This window comes from Chelonia mydas, chromosome 2 (genome assembly GCF_015237465.2).
Source record: "Chelonia mydas isolate rCheMyd1 chromosome 2, rCheMyd1.pri.v2, whole genome shotgun sequence".
Taxonomy (NCBI): domain Eukaryota; kingdom Metazoa; phylum Chordata; order Testudines; family Cheloniidae; genus Chelonia; species Chelonia mydas.
Genome location: NC_057850.1, coordinates 6,874,362 through 6,894,799, shown reverse-complemented (window position 1 = coordinate 6,894,799; position 20,438 = coordinate 6,874,362). Strand labels below are relative to the sequence as shown.

At 50.1% G+C, this 20,438-nt stretch overlaps 1 protein-coding gene across 12 annotated transcripts in view; it reads left to right on the top strand.

Moving 5' to 3' along the window:
• The window catches only part of ADGRB1 (adhesion G protein-coupled receptor B1), a 366,154-nt gene that overhangs the window by 85,911 nt on the left and 259,805 nt on the right, over positions 1-20,438 (top strand). For all 12 annotated transcript variants that reach the window (XM_043539002.1, XM_043539007.1, XM_043539005.1 and 9 more), the window contains exon 2: positions 13,278-14,193. In XM_043539002.1, the coding sequence (XP_043394937.1) occupies positions 13,449-14,193 (745 nt within the window). In that variant the 5' untranslated portion in view covers positions 13,278-13,448. The remainder of the gene's footprint in view (positions 1-13,277; positions 14,194-20,438) is intronic.

Genomic DNA, 20,438 nt, shown 5'->3' with positions numbered 1-20,438 from the left:
CAAAACCTTAAGTTACAAAAAAGACACACAGACAGAAATAGTCATTCTATTCAGCACAATTCTTTTCTCAGCCATTTAAAGAAATCATAATCTAACGCATACCTAGCTAGATTACTTACTAAAAGTTCTAAGATTCCATTCCTGTTCTGTCCCCGGCAAAAGCAGCATATAGACAGACACAGACCCTTTGTTTCTCTCCCTCCTCCCAGCTTTTGAAAGTATCTTGTCTCCTCATTGGTCATTTTGGTCAGGTGCCAGTGAGGTTACCTTTAGCTTCTTAACCCTTTACAGGTGAGAGGATTTTTCCTCTGGCCAGGAGGGATTTTAAAGGGGTTTACCCTTCCCTTTATATTTATGACATGTCCACATTGGGGCTTAACTTAAATAACTCCTCTCCCTCCCTGGTATTTATCCGTCTGAGGTATTTGTAGAAAGCAATCATCCCTCCCCTGAGCTTTCGTTTGGTTAGGCTAAACAAGCCGAGCTCTTTGAGTCTCCTCTCGTAAGGTAGGTTTTCCATTCCTCAGGTCGTCCGTCTCTGCACCTGTTCCAGTTTGAATTCATCTTTCTTAAATGTGGGAGACCAGAACTGCACAAGAACAGATCCTAGTAAAGAGGGGGACTGGGGAAGTTCTTCACGCTGTGCAGGGCACGTGCTCAGTTGGGCCACTCTTCTCCCCTGCACCCATTGGTTTGTTGTGGGATTGGTTCATGAATGATGCCGCTCCCTCTCCCCCGGGCTGGTTTGTTATTGGAGGGTTGCTCACAAGCCCTTGGGCTATACATGCCGATTCGTGATGGCCGGGTCTCTCTGAACGGGCAGACCTTGTTATTTCATTGGGACAGGGAAAGGGCACTGAAGCTTTTATTTTGAATGGTACAAAGAACATAATAAAGTGTGTGGGCTTTGGAAACGGAGGGAAGAGGGGAAAGAGTAGGTCTGACTGTAGATAGCATTCCGTTTAACAGCTCCATATGTATTACTTAGTGGCCAAACCCCAAGCCCTGGCTGGAGTTTTACAGTCCTCTTAATGGATTTTCCCCTGCCCTGGCAGCCCCTCTCTCCAGCTCACATCTGTCTGCCTCCCAGCCAGAAGGGGAAACCCATACAAATGAAGGAGTGTCTGAAAGCACCAGCTCTGCTGTCACTTTCCATGATGAAACATCACCCGAGCCATTCTCAGAATAAATACAAACCTCCCTCCTTCGATCCTTCATCTTCATCAAGGTTATGTGCTGACAGCTAACTAACCCCAATCCCACTCCAGCACATTCTTAATGCTGCACAAATCACTCAATAACATCTGCTGACATCGTCTGTGATTAAAGAAGCCCCAGAAAGCACCTTTTGCCTCTCCTCCCAGCTAGCCCCTTCTCCCTGTCCCGTCTGGCCCCAACTCCATCTCTCAAGGGCTCTGCAGAGGAGAAAATGGTTGAAATAAACGGGGACCTTTGTGCATTACCCCCCTTTACGCAAATCCCAGTGTTGTTGCTTCTCAGAGTTGACGGCTGGGGTGTGATTCATGCAGGAAATCGTTCAAACTCATTTGTTCTTGTGCTGTGCTTGTACACCCAAATGCGTGTGTGCGTCTGGGTGCATGCCCGCCTGTGTCCGAGAGACTATCATCCATTGCAGTAGCACCTAAGGACCCCACTGTGCCAGACATTGCCCAATCACCGATTAAAAGATAGTCTCCGCCCAGAAAGGTTTGCAGTCCGAGAAAGTCCCTGCTCCCTCCAAATCAAGGGAACAGACGGAGGTGGTTCTGCGAAAGAAGAGGGATTGTCTTGTGGCTCATTCACTGTGGGCCCTTAGTCTCTTTGCGGCTCAGCTGCCCATCTGTAAAGTGGGGATGACAGCTCTGTCCCACCTCAAAGGATGGCTGTGAAGGTAAATGCACTGAAGATTGTGGGGGCACTTATGGTAATGGGGGTCATATAAGTACCTAAGATGGATAAGAGGCCCGTGCCTTGACCCCCAGATCAGATATCGGGTAATTAACCTTGTCTGTGGAGAAATGTCAGTGTCCAGGTCTGTCAAACCAGCACCTTTCATGTGGGCTAAATAAAGCATTGCACAAAGGTGCCCCATTTTTACAGATGGGAAACTGAGGCACGGAGAGGGGTAGTGACTTAGCCAAGGTCACACAGCAAGTCAGTGGCAAAACTGGGACTAAACCCCAGGTCTCCTGAGTTCCCAATCCCATGCCCTGTCTGCTGGTCGAGGTTGAATGAAGGACTCTGCCTAAAATGAGGTACGGTGCGTCCCCACTTATGTGGTTACACTCCTCGCGCCGGGTTTTGATCTGATCTGTGGCTGACGTCTGCATCCCAGCACGTTCTCTCCTCTCCACTCTGCTCTGTGCCGTCTCAAGTTGAAGTGAGGCTGCGGACAGGCAGCTGGAATCCAGAGCTGTAGACTCAGATTGACCCTGGGGCTTGGGTTAGCTTGGAAGCAGCTTTTTGGCCTTGGGGAAATGCAGTGCAAGAGCTGGAGTCTGGGACGCTGCCTCTGATCTGTTTTCCCAGCTCTTGGGCTGGATTCAGCTCCACCATCTCTCACACAGCTACGGCCCATGCTTATTTAGTGCATGAGCCTTTGAGTACTTCCCCCCCGCCCGCACCACAACTCCTGACCCAGGGCTCCCCCTCTCTGGTGGGTTTGCCCCTTCATGTCTCCCTGTGCTTCCAAGGGTGCCCTTTGCTCCCTAGTGCAAAGTGTGTCTCTCTGTGTTACAAACTGCCTCTCCTGCATCCAGGCTCTGTATCTGTCTGTGTTGAACCATAGGGGGTATGAGTCAGCTGAAGTGCAGCCTGATGCACCACATCGGGCTCTGACCCCATCAGGTCATAGCCTATTTAATGTGGGGCCAGCAGAGCTTCAATGGAGAGTCCACAGCTGTAGGAAGTGGTGTGGACGATCCAAGGCTGCTAGGTAGCACCTTACCCTCTGAGCAGATGCCCAGGGGTCTCTTTACACAGCCTAAAGGTAGCAGGGCAGCCTATCTTGTCAATGATAGAAACTGCAGCACTGGTCACTGGTAACCATTAAAGATTCTGCAGCACGTTTGCAAGAGTTGGGTGTATTAATCCTAATCATCTGCCATGATTAATTACATTCCGCTTTCCCTAAGTCCCCGGCAGGTTCCATTGTATTTAACGTTCTCCTTCACTTTCTCTTCTTGACTGGTGCGTGGTGTTCCTGGGAGCTGTTTAGCAGCCGCTGCAATTCATCCCTGAGGCTGGATGCCCTTTGCTGTGGGTTTCAAAGCACTTGGGGATGAAAGATGCTGTTGTAATACAAGTAATTACAATAACCGGCGGATCTGGAACGAGCTTTCCTGGGACTCCCCTGTTCTCTGCACGAACCCCCTCTCACACACAGCTGGAGAATTTGAATGCACAGAGTTTAGAGGCAATAGGTGGGTCTCTGGGATGGGAAGACATGGGGGAGCCCATCCATGATGGCAAAGGGCATTTAAAGTGCAATTCAGACAGCAAAATGCAAGGGGAAGACTAGAGAATCTTAGCAAGTGGAGTGTCTCTTCTACCTTCCTGTCAGTGTGGGATTGTTTCTTCTTTGGTGGCAACTTCCATTTAACAGGTTTCAGAGGGGGTAGCCGTGTTAGTCTGTATCCGCAAAAACAAGGAGGAGTCCTTGTGGCACTTTAGAGACTAACACATTTATTTGGGCATAAGCTTTTGTGGGCTAGAACCCACTTCCATTTGAGCATCTCCAGGCACTTTGTCAGTGTAAGTCAAGCCCCTACATGTTACCTGTATGTAGAGGAGTAGCAATATCTCTGTGTTAAACCTCAGGAGTAGGACAGGACACCAAGTGCCTTACTCTGTCCATCTTCTATTGATTTTCTGAGTCTAGACCTCGTGACTCGTTCCAAAGGGATCAAGCAGCTCCTTGTCTATCTAGCGCATTTAAATAGCTTCTACCACCACATAGCCAGATCCTCAGTAGGCATAAACTGGAGTAGTTCTACTGAAATCAATGGGCTGTGCTGATTTACACCACCCGAGGGTCTGGCCCATAATTGAATTGCCATCTAGGAAGAGCCAGCAACGCAGGGAGTTTCCTTCGTCCTTTGTGATACACCTCTTCCTTTTACTTTTATCAGACTCCTATTTCTGAGTGAAGCTGCTGTGGCTTTTTATGGTCAGAGTGAACGCATGGGCAGCGGGTGAAGCTTCCCCTTGGGGAGGCTAGCCTCCTGCTCCGCCTCTTCCAGCTGAGGCCCCACCCTGACTCGCTGCTCTCCGCTCCCCTGTGGCCCCAGCTGGGGTGGAGGGTGAGGGGCTGAGAGGTTGGCCCCACCTGGAGTCAAGCTCTCAGCATCATCTAGGAGCACGTTGGGGCTCTCTGTCTTCGCCCTGGCTGGAGCTTGGCGCCCTACCCTGGTCCGCCTGCGGCCCCGCCCATGGCCCCACCCCATTCCGCCCCTTCTACCCTGGTCCGCCTGCGGCCCCGCCCATGGCCCCACCCCATTCCACCCCTTCTACCCTGGTCCGCCTGCAGCCCCGCCCATGGCCCCACCCCATTCCGCCCCTTCTACCCTGGTCCGCCTGCGGCCCCGCCCATGGCCCCACCCCATTCCGCCCCTTCCACCCTGGTCCGCTTCCGGCCCTGCCCATGGCTCCACCCCATTCTGCCCCTTCTACCCTGGTCTGCTTCCGGCCCCGCCCATGGCCCCAACCCCATTCCCCCCTTCTACCCTGGTCCGCCTGCAGCCCCGCCCATGGCCCCACCCCATTCCCCCCTTCTACCCTGGTCCGCCTGCAGCCCCGCCCATGGCCCCACCCCATTCCGCCCCTTCTACCTTGGTCCGCCTGCGGCCCCGCCCATGGCCCCACCCCATTCCGCCCCTTCTACCTTGGTCCGCCTGCGGCCCCGCCCATGGCCCCACCCCATTCCGCCCCTCTCCCACGGCCCAGCCCATGGACCTGTCCCTATTCTGCCCCTTCCCTTGCAGCCCCACCCCGTCTCTTCCCCCCTGTGGCCCTGCCCCCCCCACATTAAGGCCCCAAGACCGGAAAAGCTCTGGCGCCATGGCAGGGAGTGAGAGCTCCTCCTGCCCCAGGGCCGTGGTGGAGGGAGATTTTTCCAGGGGCCCCAAATCCGCCACTGCCCCTCCCCTGGCGGAGCGAGGTTTGGGGTGGCTTAGCCTCCCTCAGCCTCCATTATACGCTGCCTACAAGTGAACTCATCTTCTCCAAAAGGAAAGTCAGAGGGAAGGCAAAAAATAAGGAAACGAGGAGGACCATAAAAAAGAAAACAAACCAACCCCCCGCCACGATATCTGCTAACCATTGGCATTGCTGGTGAGTTGACGGGCTTCACAAAGATGACTCCGTTAAGGCGTAGCTCCAAGATCAGTAGCAGGGTGCCCCAGCTCCATGTATCCCTAGTTGGAGTTCCTGGTCTAGGAAACTGGCACAAATGCACCCCAGCCTCACTCTCAGTTCCCTTCCATGCGTGGCGTTCTCCATGTGCCGTCGGGTGACAGATGCCATGTCACTCTACTCTATTTCCACTGTGCATGGGCTGTTTGCTTCAGCAGAAAGAAGAAAATTTCTGTGCGGTTACCGCTTTCTCTGCTCTCAGTTCATCATCGATAAGGGCATTAATGTGTTTTTCAGACATTAGGACACTGAGACATTAAGGGCTGTGCCATCAGAAAGGAGGGCTGACTGATACTGGGGAATTTCTTTAAAGAAACTGGAGGTCCCAAGGAAGCTTTAGCACTCTGTGATTTGAGTTGTATCCCTGTAGGATGTTAGCCATGCTCCAAGTGGGAAGGGACATATGAGGAATTATAATCCTGTCATGTGGCACATTTAAGATGGTAAGCGGAGCTCAAGGCGTGGAAATGGGGAAGCAGGAAACGGGGGAGGGTGTAGAAGAGAAGGGGGAGCAGCGGAGTTCTTCCTTTATGGGAAGGTCCTGTGGCATGTGATATAAAAAGAGACCCTTTCTGTAATTATTTAACTGTAAGAGATGCTGATAACAGTAGCCTACCATGTAGCTAAGACTGAAGTAGCACTGCCCTCTGCTGCTCAGAATGAGAACTATGAAACTATGAGTCATAAACCCTGATTCGGGCCCATCCAGAGAAAGATTCCCCTTTAGCTTGTGTGGTCGTAACCTGTCCTTCCGAGGCAGGACTACCCGAGTTCTGTCCCTGCTTAGACACTATTATTAATGTTAGGATTAAAGGGCTGAATGTCTGTGGAGTACTATGTGGACATGGATGTGTTACTGTCTCATCGGGAAGGCAAGAGAGAGTGACAGCAGAAGCACAGGGCTAGAACCCCATGTTCGTTCAAACAGGGAGACAAGCTAGGTGCAGGAATCCAGAGAGAGTTCCTAGAGGAGCAACAGCAGTGATGCTAGGGCTGGAAGGACTTGATTTCCCAGGAAAGATGAAAAGAACTAGTTGACTCTCCCAAGAGGAGAATTTGGATGTCTGTAAGAAATAGCTTACACCAGCCCTTGTCCTGCAGACATTGCACACGCAGGGCACTAGGGGCTCCTGGGGAACAAAAGGCTATTTTCCTTAGGGAGCCTCTTTCAGTCTCAGTCGCAACATGTGTCCAGAAGGCAGACTGGAGAGGAAGGGTCTTGTGGTTAAGCTTCAGGAGCAAGACTCGGATGATCTCAGTTCAGTTCAGCGCTGTCAGAGACTCCTTACGGGAGTGAGCAAGGAACACAGTTTCCCTGCGCCTGTGAAATGGGGATAGGAATACATCCTTTCCTCCCAGTGCTTGCCCGGTTAGACTGTAAGCTGTTCAAGGGCTGTTTGTTACTATGTGTCTGTACAGCACCTTGCACACATGGGCCCAGACTCTGGTGGGAGCTGCTAGGGGCTACTAGAATACAGACGACTAATAAGTGGAGAGAGAAGCAACCCAAGGTGGTTTATTTGCCCTGGCTCCTACAGCAGCCTGGTGCTAGGCTGATTGCGTAAGCAATTGGAGCCAAGGTCTTTTCTTGCTGTTTCTAGAAGTCTGTCTGCATAGCTCTCTGCTTTAGCTCTGTTTACACACACAAGTTAAACCAGGGAGGACACTTTCACTCTGAACTTGCCAGACTCTTTCTTGCCTTTGGATTGTCAGGAATGAATTCTGACTCATGTGGGGGCAAAAATCTGTTCCTCTTCAAATGTTTATCCTTGCCGAGGTGGGGGAGCCAGCTGTCACCGTTCTGTGGTTGCTTTTCCGTCACAGTCGCTAGCAGTGGTAGAGCTCCGGTCTTGTGTTGCACTCAAGCTAAAGAGGTGCCGGTGTCAGTGACAGATCCCGCTGTGATAGATGATTGGCTGGGTTATGTCTTCTGTAGGCTGAAGTCTGGGGAATGGCGTATTATGGTGTGTTTACACTGCATACTAATCCTGGGTCTGTGGGATCCGGGTTTGGGGACTCAGTGTTTCCAAGTCCATGCTTGAGTGCCCACACTGCATTGTAAAGCTGGACCCAGGTCTCACAACTGTGATAAAGTGTCCATACCTCACTATACACACAGCTTCTGATTTGGGTCTGCAGCTTGACTTGTATCCACACTGCAAAACGAGAAGGTTTTGACCTGAGTCACAGCGGGACGGACTCAGGCTCTGACCCAGCCCCCTAGCAGGGTCCAAGGACGCAGGTCCTGAGTGCCTGCTGATCTGAGTCAGACTGCTTTGTGTGTGGACAGAAGTGGGGGCTTGGACTCAAACCTAAGCCTGGATGCAGTGTGCATTGTAGACACATCCATTGTCCACAACACTTGAGCAGTCTGTCCTTCTGTGTAATTAGAAGTACTTTCCCGGAAACATTCAGCCAAACTGCTCTTGACTTCACTTGAAATTTGGCCTGTGTAAAGCTTGCGGGATTGGGCCTTTAGCCAATACATTGCAGTACACCATTCCGCCCACACACTGCTGGGTTTATAGCGCATTGTGCTGGAGATCCAGGTGTTTGTGCGTTTATTTTTTCTCTTAACATTTCCCACTTCAGCAAGGATGAGTTGAAGGAGAAACAATATGTTTATATTTCTTATGGTAAACCCTTCCAGATGGGACTACGTGCAGAGGAAATCAATCCTGAGGCCTAACAGCCATAACGCAGCGTCCCATTAACGGGTCTGTTTAGTTAAAGTTTGTTGGCTTTTACAACATGAGTCCTGGAGTGTCTGAGGCAGTTAGAGGCTGGCAAATGTTATTTATTATTTACCTGGGCCAGTCTGCCCCTTATGCAGGAATACCTGCTTTGGGGGGGACAGGAGACTTGGAGAGTTCCAACTTGTAGAGTCTCTTTGGGGTTTGGCCTTTAAATTACTGGATCTCAGGATACCTGTCACTGTACCTACCCCTGTTCCTGGCCCTCTTGCCCTGCTGTGTTGACGTGTAATCCCTGCCAGTCACTGCTTCCAAAACCACATATAGGGAGTGTTTCACTGTGAGATGGACCAGATATTCCTAGTTGAGTCAGCATTACTTCATCGGGGGGTTCCCCACAGAAATAGCGCATGGCATGACGCCATGAACTATGGCTTTCTCCTCTCACAAGCAGCATGGCTTGATTCCCAAGGGGCACCCATGGAGGGGCTTCCTTAGGGTTAGAGAAAGGGGAGAATTGCTGGGGGAGCTGTTCGTCTCTTCTTCTTTGCTCCTTTGGAGTCAGCCACTTAAGCAGGGCTCCCACTGCTCACTGAAGCAGAGGAGATGATAGAAAGACTTAGCCTTACCAATCATTAATCATGGTGACCTCTCTTGGTGCTCACGTGATCCCTGGCTGATGCATGCAAGTTGCATTATAATTAAACATTGCTTCCTGTCTCCATCCTGGTCTGTTTCCTGAAATCTGGTTCTGGGGAGTGGCATGATTTAAGGCATGTTAGAAATCTGGTTAGGCTGTGGAGTTTGACCTAGTGAAAACTGGGCTATCAAGTTTGGCAAGAGTGTCAGCTGGTACCAGACCTGGGATTCAGATTTCTGACGGATTAAAGTATAGATGGATTCGATTTCCATGCCAATTAGTGTCTGATCACTCTGCTTGCATAGTTTTCACAGCAACTTTAAGTGGAAATAAACCCAGGCTGCAGAAGTCAGACCTACCTTTTGAACCCTCTCAAAGCTCAGAGAGGTTCAGATCTGTGATTTCGGTTTGCCCTGTAACACTGCATGCAGTGACTCAAGAGCATGAGGACCAACCTCAGTGCAGACTGATAGGAAGCAGGGTACCAGCCCCAAATGGGTTGCAAGTTCTATACTTAGAATTCATCAACTGATTATCATGTGTAAACTCCTGAGGCCCTACAACAGCCTAAACATGGAATCACAGTCTCCTTGGGTACTCCTATCTATCTTGCCACCCAGATAAGTTTACCTTTGTGCTAGATGGTCCCTTACACCAAGAATCATAGCTATATTCAGGTTACTCCCAGTCCCAAAGGACCTGTCACTTACCCCAGGTCAATTGCACTTTAGATCTTACACCAAAGACAACCCTTGTAGCCAGTTCTATAATAAAATATATGTACATTTATTAAGTAAGAAAAGGAAACAAGAGAGTTATTTACAAGGTTAAAGCAGGTAAACATGTATACACAAATCAGTTACAGTTTTAGTACCAGAAGTGTCTATATAAGCAAGCTGTATAAGTCCTTTAGGGCTAACCCAGGCTGAACACTGGGGATCTCTTGCTTATGCCTAGGAAACCTTGCCCCCTTCCGCCCCCCAGTCCAAGAAGCATAGAGATACAGCTCCTTCTTGTTAGAAGTTTTTATCCCCCTCCTCTCATGTGCTCTCATCTGTGAACGCAGCTGATAGGAAGAATCCACTTGCCTAATTCATCGTCATGGGCAGGGGAGCAGAACAACAACATCTTTTGTCCTCTTTAATGTCCCACAATAGTCCATCTAGTGTTGCTGGACCTTCCCTGTTGGACAGGACGTAACACCTTTTGCTGGAGATCAGCACTTCACGCTAGTCAATGTCTTTCTCTTGTCCGGTGATTTACACAGTCACAGAGCCTCATAATACAACCACTCAAATTGCACCTTACAATACTCGTTACAGATGCTGTGAGATTAGTGCATGCAGCAATTTACAAGAATTCAATAAAGTCTTAACCCTAAACACATTCTTATCATTCTAAGACCTATTTGTCTTTAAGACCTAATACTAACACACAGGTGAGCCAGGCTGATTCCAGATATGTATTTCTCAGTGTTCAGCAGAGACATGGGGACCTTGGCATGAGCTGACACCGGGTCTGCCAGTGTCATAGACCCTTATAGAGCTGTGAACCAAGCACAAAATTAGGCTCTGGAGCTAAAGTGTGGATGTTGGACTAGGGTTTATGGGGATTGGGCCCATCTCTAATTTTATGGTCTCTCATGGTGATAGAGCTCAGCTGAGTGAATTCAAGATCTGCTGGAAAACTGGGTGTATGGCTCAACATGGAGAATCCCTGATGCGTTAGAAATCTGATTGTACAGAGCCTTCCTACTGGTTAGCAGTGAACTGACTGGCTGCAGGAACATAGGTCAGTGGAAACTGAGTACATTTGAGATGCTGGGGAACAGGGCTCGAGAGCTGCAGGACGGATGGCCAGCTGTGTCTGGGCGATCAGAGATGCTGGCTGCAAAGGGAGATGGTGTCTAGACTGAATGGGTCAGTACACCTCCTGCTAACTGAGAATCCCAGTAACTGATGTGTCCTGCTGTGAACTATGTGCTCTAATCTGAGCACATATATACCCAGAATGGGCCTAAGGCAGGAGTTCTCAAACGTTTTCCTAGCATGAACTACATTGTTAGAGAGAGTGTTGTACAAAGCATATCCCTTCTCCCCTTGGTGATCACGCATCATCCCTGTAGGAACTACACCAATTGCTTACAGGGCTAATTCACCTTAGGGGAGTATTTATATATTTTTAAACTCTCTTGTAATGCAGATTTTTACAATGTGAGTGCGATTAAGCGGTGGAACAGCTCACCCAGGGCTGCAGTGGATTTTCCATCGCTTGTAGTCTTTTAATAGAGAAGGGACAGCTTTCAGAAAGATCTGCTCTAATTCGACCTGCTCTAATTCGACCAGAAGTTTAGGGCTAGGTGCAGGAATCCCTGGTCAGGTTCTCCCCTGCATCACATGGGCCTGGTTAGGCTAGAAGATCATAATAATCCCTTTTGGCTTTAAAATCTGAGGAGCTGGCACCATGGGACAAGCCTGTGCTGTCTGGACCACATTTGGAGAATCATTGCCATCAGACAATGGCCAACCATCTGCATATGAGACTAGGATGCTGGCAGGTCCCCCATGTGCTGCCGTGCCATCTGCCAGGCTCCCAGCCCTAAAGATGGGGTGACCTGCTTTAATCTGCCCTCTCTCAAGTGACTGCATGGCACCATTCCCTCTCTCATGACCAGGCCTCCAGTTTGCACAGTCACCCTGACCAGAGCACGGGAACCCCGGTGCATCCCGGGGGAACATCAGATAGATAGAGGGGCTGAAGAGTTTTGGTTTGGTGACGATATAATCCCACCCACCCCCCTTGCCCAATGAGGGCATGGCCTGGCAATGCAATCAGCTTCCTGCAAGGGGGATAGTGCCTGTATCTCCCCACCCTGCCCTTAAGGAGGTAGGTCTCCTAAAAATGTTGGAGTGCCCCTCCCCCACCTCCCCATGGGTCCCCTGTGCCCCAGTGTCTCAAACAGGCTTCAGAGCGCACTCTGCACTGATCCGCGTGCTGTAGCCACTCATCAGCTGGTGGGGAGCCCCAGGAGGACTCTGCACCCAGATCCCAGAGCCAGGCGAGGACGCTTCAGTTTATCTTGACCCCCTCCCCTCCTTTTCCTAACTAGCCCCAGCAGGAACTTTGTATGTGTGTGTGTGCGTGTGCGTGGGGGGGTGGCCGGAGGAGCACAGGTGAAGGTGTCCTGTGGGCACTGGGGGGCACTGGGGCAGGGGTCTCTTGGGTAGTGGGGAAGCCCTGCTGGAAGTGGTGCAAAGGAGGGAAGGGGCCCATTGGGCTGTGTGGGGAAGAAAGGGGATGGGTGTTAGGAGCCTTGGGCAGTGCTGGAGGTTTACAGGGCGCACAGACCCGTGGGCATCCGCGTGGGGGAGGGGGATCAGGGGAGAGGGTTAGGACCCTTGGGCAGTGTGGAGGTGCACAGGGGAGAAGGGCCACTGGGCAGTGCGGGGCACGCACGGGAGGAAGGACCCTCGGGCACTGGGGGCCCACGGGAGGGGTTAGGACCCTCGGGCAGCGAGGGGGGCGCACGGAGGGGAAGGAGCCCGAGGCAGCGAGGGGGGCGCATGGGGAGGACCCCGGGGCAGTGGTTAGGACCCCGGGGCAGCGAGGGGGGCGCACGGGGAGGACCCCGGGGCAGTGGTGGGGGTGAGGAGGGGAAGGAACCGTGGGGGGGGGGGGGGGCTTGGAGCGCAGCGCCGGGCACAGGTTGCCGGCTGCGCCCCTCTCCCTCCTGCGGGGGCGGCCCGGGTGGGGGCGGCCGCGGGGCTGTGCGGGGCGCAGCGCCCCGGGCGCGGAGGAGCTCGCTGGCTGCGGTCTCCGGGGGTATCGGGATGGGCAGGGGGGCAGGGGGCTCCCCGCCGCGGGACCGATCTCCCCAGCCCGGGGCGGGGGCTAAGGGGCCGCCTCCGCCGCGGGACCCACCCCCCCTCCCCGGCAGACACTGCCCCGCGGCCGGGCTCCTGGCTGGGCCCCGGGCGGGGAAGGAAGGAGAGGGGCGGCGGTGGGACGCTGCAGCCCGGCCGGAGTGGCGGAGCCCAGGCGACCGCAGCGGGCGATGCAGCCGGAGCTCCCGGGCGCTGCCCCCAGATCCGCGGCCGAGCAAGAGCCCGTGGCCGCTGGGCAGGCGAGGGCTCCGGCTGGGCTTCGTCCGGGCAGCAGGGCTCGGAGGCTTCCGGAGAATAAACCTGAAGTACCCGCCCCCGGCCGCCCGGGCTCAGCCGAGCGGGCGGCCAGCGTGCGGAGCCGGGAACTCACTCCCCGGTCCCCGCGGCGGGGCCGGCGCCGCTGAGATCCGCCTGGCGGAGAAAACCGAAGGCGAGCGACCCCCGTTCTCTGCTGGAGGCTGCCCAGCATCGCCCCCCGGTGCAGCTCCCTCCCTGGCAGGGCGCCGGCGCGTCTCTCACAGCTGTGCCATGGGCGGGGAGGGGGGTGGGGAGAGCGGATGCCCCCCCCCCGCCCAGAGTCTCAGAGCCGGTCTGTTTTACTGAGAGTTAATAAAAGAAACTCTCTCCTCTCTTTCTTTTCTTTCCCAGGTGTTGCGTATGGCCACAAGGGGGAGCCCAAGTCCGAACATGGGAAGATCGGGTTGATTTCGCATAGAGCCTCATAAACTCTCTCTTTCCCTCTAAGCTTGCACCTGTTATGTCCAAGATCTGGCACCTGCCTGACAATTACTTTGAGTTCCATAGGACCAGAGACCTAGGATGAGGAGCACTGGCTTTGCCCTGAACCTGCTTTTGATATCACCACTCTTCTTAGTGTGGACAGTGGTCGCCCTCGACCTAGGACAAACTCCTTGCACCACCCTGGTCCAGGGGAAATTCTTTGGGTATTTCTCCTCGTTCGCTGTCTTCCCATTGAACTCCTCTCTGTGCTCTTGGATTATCCAGAACCCGGACCCCAGGAGGTACACCTTGTACATGAAGGTCTTGAAACCCACTGGCATATGTGACCACCAGCCGATACGCACCTACCAGTTCGACTCTTTCCTGGAGTCCACCCGCACTTATCTGGGTATGGAGAGCTTTGACGACGTGCTAAAATTGTGTGACAGTTCCACTAGGTACTCCTTCCTCCAGTCCAACAAGCAGTTCCTCCAGATGAAGCAGACCATGTCCCCGGCAGAAGGTGGGCACGTGCGACGGAAACCCACCAAGGCTCAGGAGCGGGACTTCTCGGTTGAGTACCTGGTGGTGGGCAACAGGAGCCCTAGCAAAGCTGCCTGCCAGATGCTCTGCCAATGGCTGGACACCTGCCTGACCACCAGCAGCAGCTCCCACCCCTGTGGCATCATGCAGACTCCTTGCTCTTGCTCCGGAGGGGAGGTGCTGGATCAGCCCAGCGAGGTGTCGGGGCTGCCCAAGAAGAAGGAAGATTGTTTTAAGGATGGGATTTATTTGGAAAACTGCATGAGCAGCCCAAAAGACAGCAGCCAGGCGGAGTTCCTGGGTAAGTGCTGAAAGCTGTTTGTGTTTCAGGTAGAAGGGGGGGGCATGTACAGTAGATCTCTCCTGCCCTAGTTTGTTTTTGAGACTGTGCCCATCTCCATGGTATCTGAGCCTCCTGCTCCCTCATCTTAAAGCTGTTATCCACCCTAAGCAGGATCAGTATTTCTGGTGGCATTTTATTAGCATGTAATTGAAACGCAGAGCAGATTAACAGGAACAAGCTCAGGTTGCTTTCATTGTTTCTCAGGCTTCGTGCCTTATCTATTTGTTTCTAATGGAGCCTCGGAGACGATCTGAGATTCTTACCCATCAACAAGCAGGTTTCAAAAGCCCCCTAACCCCACAATAAACCATGGCCTGAAAGGACCATGACTCAAGTCATCTCTCACGTCAGGTTCCACCGTGCAACACCTCCCCCATTTAGTGCATAGGAAATACGTAATCTGAAGTGACTTCCAGGGTCAGATAGGACTGACACCAAATCAAGACAACGTGAATGGAGATTTTGATCATGGTCCCATCTATAACTGTAAAAGCTCTTCAATATCGTCTGTGTGGGTAGGTGGGGGGCGAGTGATAAATGTTTTCTCCCTCCTTTCTTTGCTGTGTTTCTTTCTCTAGTGATTCCTGGAGTGCACAGCATGTGCTGTGCATGGCAAGAGATAAAATAGGGAACCTGTGAGGTAGAAGGGGATGGGATGTAATGGACTGAACGTGAGACTGAAAGCTGGGTTCCTGAGTTCTAATCTCAGCTCTCACGCTGATACCTGCCGGTGCCAAAGTCGCTTAACCTTTCTGCATTATTGGCATGAAGGGAATGGTTTTGTGCTCTCAGAAGCAGCCTGTGTTCGTGGTGCTGTCTGAAGATAGATCCCATTAATCTCCTTCAACTAGACAGGAATGAGGAGTCACAGACTCTTCAGCTTCAAAACAGGGCTTCTTGCCTCTATTTTTGTGCCCGCATAAACCATTTTCGTTTATTTATTCCTTCTCAGTTCCTGACCGAGCTATCAGCAAGGAGATGGTTCAAAACTGAGACAGGATACTAGGAATGGGTCTGACCCAAACACCCCCACACTTTGGAGAAGTTCTGATCTGCATCTGAATTTCACAGCTAGATCCTGTCTCTTTAAAACACCAGATTCAAACAGCCTCCCAGATCATGGGAAAGTTTGGATCTAGATTTGAAATTTGTGGCTCATGCCTGCCTCTATATAATACCCAGCTCAGGAGTGGACCCAGGCTAACCCCTGTGATAGAGAAAGAGACAGGACTTGGTTATAATGAATTTAAAGGAGATTTTCCAGCGAGGCTGCTGGACACAGATGAACCTTGTAGTGTCTAGTATTCTCACACAGAGTATCTTTTTAGTCCTGGCTTGGCTCTAGCTATTGTAGAAGGATTACACTATAAGTGCTTCACTGTTGATTTTGTGGGAGCTTTTGTATCTCAGGTGAGTTTTGAATCAATATGCTCAATATTGGAGCTGAGCAAATAAATCCTAACAAAGCAGTCATTTGTCTCTTTTCCTGTTGATGAGCAGATTGTGAAATTTGTTATTCAAGAATTTCCACAAATTTCTTTGCGAGATGTTTTTCTCTACATGAAGAATTTGCAAAGAGTTCCGTGTGACTGGTTTTGTGTAGCGCTGGTTAGTTCCATAAATCACACCATTCCCTTATAGGATGATTTATGCATTCAACCAACATATCATGACCTTTTCTTTATTTTATTATTACAATTGAAGGTGAAATTCAAAATTAGCTTTTTGGCAAATACCAGAGCATTAAAGCTTTATATTGGTTTTTTGTGGGGATCTCTAGTAAAGTTTGAGCACTTGAATGTTCCTGGAAAACAAATATGAAAGGGTCTCCGATGTGGAATGAATCAAAGTTCTTTTTGGATGTCAAATATTTGTGGATTTTTTTGGGCCCCTATTCATATCTGCACAATATTAAAGATAAAGAACTAGCAATTTCATTGACTGAATGCCACCAATGTGAAACTGATTAGCACTTGCAAAATATCCTGTGTCTGCATGCAATGGCCTGTCTGAGTCCCTGTGCCAATTCTGGTTGTTGCAAAAGCCTGGTGAGGAAAATATAGGGGGTCCACCTCAGACATTGAACCCATAATCTCTGCCAGTACTTTTCAGGTTGAACCCTTGACTCTGGCTCAAGAATTATTGGTGGTGGTTCTTGTTTTGCATTAGTAACCTTTTCCCTTTCCCAAAGTCGTATTTCCTTTATTTCTCACTGCAGAGCCTTCAAAGCCAAGGGGTTTGAGCCATATAAATGTAGCTGAGTGATCTGGGGCAAGTAGGAAATGCTTGTTAGTGGTCTCAAAGATTCTTCCATGGGTTTCTAGATGACACTCCAAAGAGCAGACAAACTTGTCCTCCAGCTCCCGTTTGGACTTGGGACATTGCAACAGCAAGTGGGGACGTGCGGTGTCCCTGAGGCCCAAAGTATTGGCCCTCCAATATGAGCTGGTGCGGTTCAGAAAAACGCACTGGACTAGATGTTTTCAAAGGGGCCAGACCCTCAGCTGCTGAGCCCAGTGTATGTCACCATCAGTCAGGGTTAGATGTTATCCTTTCCCCATTTCATAGTCTCTAACAGGAATAGTCAGGAAAGGCTCCAGATGCATTTGGTTTGTGGATTACCACTGTCTAGAAGCATCTGAAGGATGGCTTTGTGGCAGAAGAATAGGACTAAGAAACATGAGGTCGGCCACCGATTCCCTTGGAGACCTTCGGCAAGTCACTTAAAATCCTCAGTCACAGCTTTGCTTTCCCCATCTGTGAAGCTGACACAGTGACACCTATCTCTTAAGGTCTTGAGAGGCTTAATTCATAATATGTTTGTGATTTGAGACCTCAGACAGAAGGGAGTAGTGAGGAGCAAAGCTTGCCTCTGACCATGGTACCTATCCCACTCGTCGCTCGCCAAGGTACCTAGTATAAACACTAGGATGACAAGTTTGAGCATGGTTGTCATTTGACCATATTCTCTGCTCCACTCCATAGGTCTTCTGCAGCAGGAGGTATCTCTGGGGGCAGGAAACTCACCTGTATGTATGTTGCTGCGTTTATTGAGTGCAAACATCAAGGAGACCGAGAGGCTGTTTAGGACGAGGGGATAATTAGGAGTAATAGGGTGCAAAATAAACACTGGGTAAAACTTCCGGACAGTGAGATCTGTTGGGATAGGATAGCTTCCTGCGGGAAGAAGTGAGAAACCCAGCACTTGAGACCTTAAAACTAGACTGGGCAATGTTGAGAATGTTCTTTAGAGAACAAGGCAGCATTGGAATGTGCAGAGGACGGACTAAAAGGGATCTAATGGGTCTTTTCCATCCCTATGTTTGCATCTTCGTATGTCATGATTTGCGGCTGACAGCTGAACTGATCATGCTTAGAGGCAGGATCCTATGTGAGTTGAGAGCTAATGCCACCTTCTTGCAAAGCGCTTCCACTGAAGTCATTGAGAGTTCAGGGTGCTCAGGATTGGGCACTAAATTTTACCTGCCTTTCACATTCAGGACAGGATCAAACTGAAGGTGGGTTCCCCCTCATCCATGTCCCAGCAACAACTGTTGGGCAAATGGGCTACTATAACATTTCCAAATTCAGGATTAACTTTACTGGATCAGAGAGACTGCTTTGGAGAGGCTACAGTGGACTATGGAAAAACAAAAACTCTGGCAGGTTCCAGAGATGGCATTAGCTGTGAAGATAGTTCTGCTTGTTGCTGCCCATGGAGCTTAGGCTGGTGACCAGCGGCACTTTGATGTGCGTTGGCAGGTGCAGCTTGTCTGTCATTTCCCATTTTGTAGCTGTGGGTACCTCGAGAGCTATTCAGGATTATACTGTTGCTGATGGACTGCACTGATTGGACAGAACACTAGTGAGAATTAGTTAGGAGGGGAAGGATTACACTAGGTCACAGCGAAGAAAAACCAAATGTTACCCTCCCAGAATGACATGAGCAATGTGGGACAAAGATTTGCAGGTGGTTGCATAAGTTGGGCTTGAAATACAGTGTTTATGGGCCTGCTGTGTAAGTGGAGACTGTATTAGTGGGTGGAAAAGGTATTTGCACCTGGGGAGTTCGGTAATTCCATGACCAAACTGCAATTTATGAGACAGGCTCACAATAGAGCGTAGGGGAAAGGGATAGCAAGAGGAAATAAACATACAAATTGGGAGATTTTCAAAGGCACAAAAGGCAGTCAGCTGCCCAGCTTGCAGTGAAATGCCAGGGGAGTTGGGTGCCTGACTCCAGTGAGTCTCCTTTGAAAATCCCAGGTGTCAACTGGATTCACTGTAAACAGCAGGGCCGGTGTGAATCTTTCAGAAAGACTCAGGTGTGACAGGGTAATAAAATAAGGTTAAGTGGGTGCTTAAGTGTTTTGCTGAATTGGGCACTTAATTAGTACATAGCTAATTCTGTCCCAAGTTTATCTGCACCAGGAAAGAAGAATAGAAATCAAAGAACTTTTAAAATACCCCGGAGGGCCCAAAGGACTGGTAGCAGCAGCTACACCTAGTCTGCATAGCCTACCTCCGTCGTGTACATGATGCTGTCTCGGAGCTTCTGATTTCCAAAACCTGTTTAGCTGCTGTATGACCCTGAAATCCAGCGTTTGCTCCTTCATCAGATGCTTTTAAAATACATGGGTTATAAAGCCAGAAGGGACCATTGTGATCATCTAGCCTCAGCTTCTGCCTAACACAAACCATAAAATCTCACCCAATGAGTCCTGCCTGGAGCCCAATAACTTGTGGCTGAACCAGAGCGTATCTTTTAGAAAGACACTGAATCTTGATTTCAAAACTCCCATGTGATGGAGAATTTATTACATGCCTTGGTAATCTGTTCCAATGATTAATTATCCCCATTGCTAAGAAATTATGTCTTATTTCCATTTTGAGGTTATCTAGCTTCAACTTCCAGCTGTGGGGCATTTTTATGCATTGTCTGCTAGGTCAAAGAGCCATCTAGTGTCTGATCTCTTCTGTCCATCTAGGCATTTATAGATCATGACCAAGTTGCCACTTAACTTTCTGTTGAGTAAGGTCAATAGCCTTTGCTTCTTAATGACAGGTTTCAGAGTAGCAGCCGTGTTAGTCTGTATTCGCAAAAAGAAAAGGAGGACTTGTGGCACCTTAGAGACTAACAAATTTATTTGAGCATAAGCTTTCATGAGCTGTATGCTCAAATAAATTTGTTAGTCTCTAAGGTGCCACAAGTAGTCCTTTTCCTTTTGCTTCTTAAGTCTCTCATTGTCGGTCACGTTTTTCAGGCCTTGAATCATTCTTGTATCTCTTCTTTTAAAGCGTGGGCAGTAGAAGTGGACACCAAGTAAAAGCCTCTTTATTACTCTCTGTTCATCTGGCAGAACTCTGAGCTAAACTCTTGCCTTCTATTGCAAGACATAGGAGAAAGAGCGGCAAAAAAAAAGTACCTACTCCCCAAAAATATTTCCTTTTTTAATCCTTGCTGCTTGCAAACCCTAATTCCTCATGCACACAAAACTGCTACTGAAGTGTCTGGGTCCCTCCCATTAGCGTGAGAAGCTGTGACACTTTTCAGGGTTATCCAATTTGTGCTGGGTTAATCACTACCACCCGCTTGCAGCGGGAGGGAGCCCTCTCCGTGCCCACCAGGGGAAACTCTCCCCAGCTGCTGGCTGATAGGCAACATACTGGGATCCATGAGCCCTGCCCTGTCCCACTGCAAGTTAGCAATTTACCCACCCCACTTTGTTACACACGAGTGCCCAGTCCCCTATCTTCTGTACATCTGCAGCGTTCGCCCCGTGGTGAGACAGCGCGCCTCAGTTCACCTCAGTTCAATGCTGTCCTTAGCACAAGGCACTCAGACATATGTATAGCAAAACCAAATTAATGTTTATTTAATAGAGCTTGAGATGAAGATTTAAAATAAAGGCAAGTAAAAGGATTTGGTAACGGGCTAAAAAAATATACAACACCGTCTATAGCCTATACGTATCAACAAGTTACTTTCCTGTCTAATAAGGTATTTCTTACCCAAATGTTAGTCCTTCCAGTGCTTGTCCAGCCCATAAAGCTGGGGTCTGCTGTTCATGAGACCTCCCCTGCTGACTGAGAGTCCTATCCTGTAATGGATAACCACTTGGGCCAATTCTTCTTGTATACAGCCTGCATAGATGTCAAACAGTAAACATAGGCTGTGTCCATGGGTGTCCTTTGTTCTCATG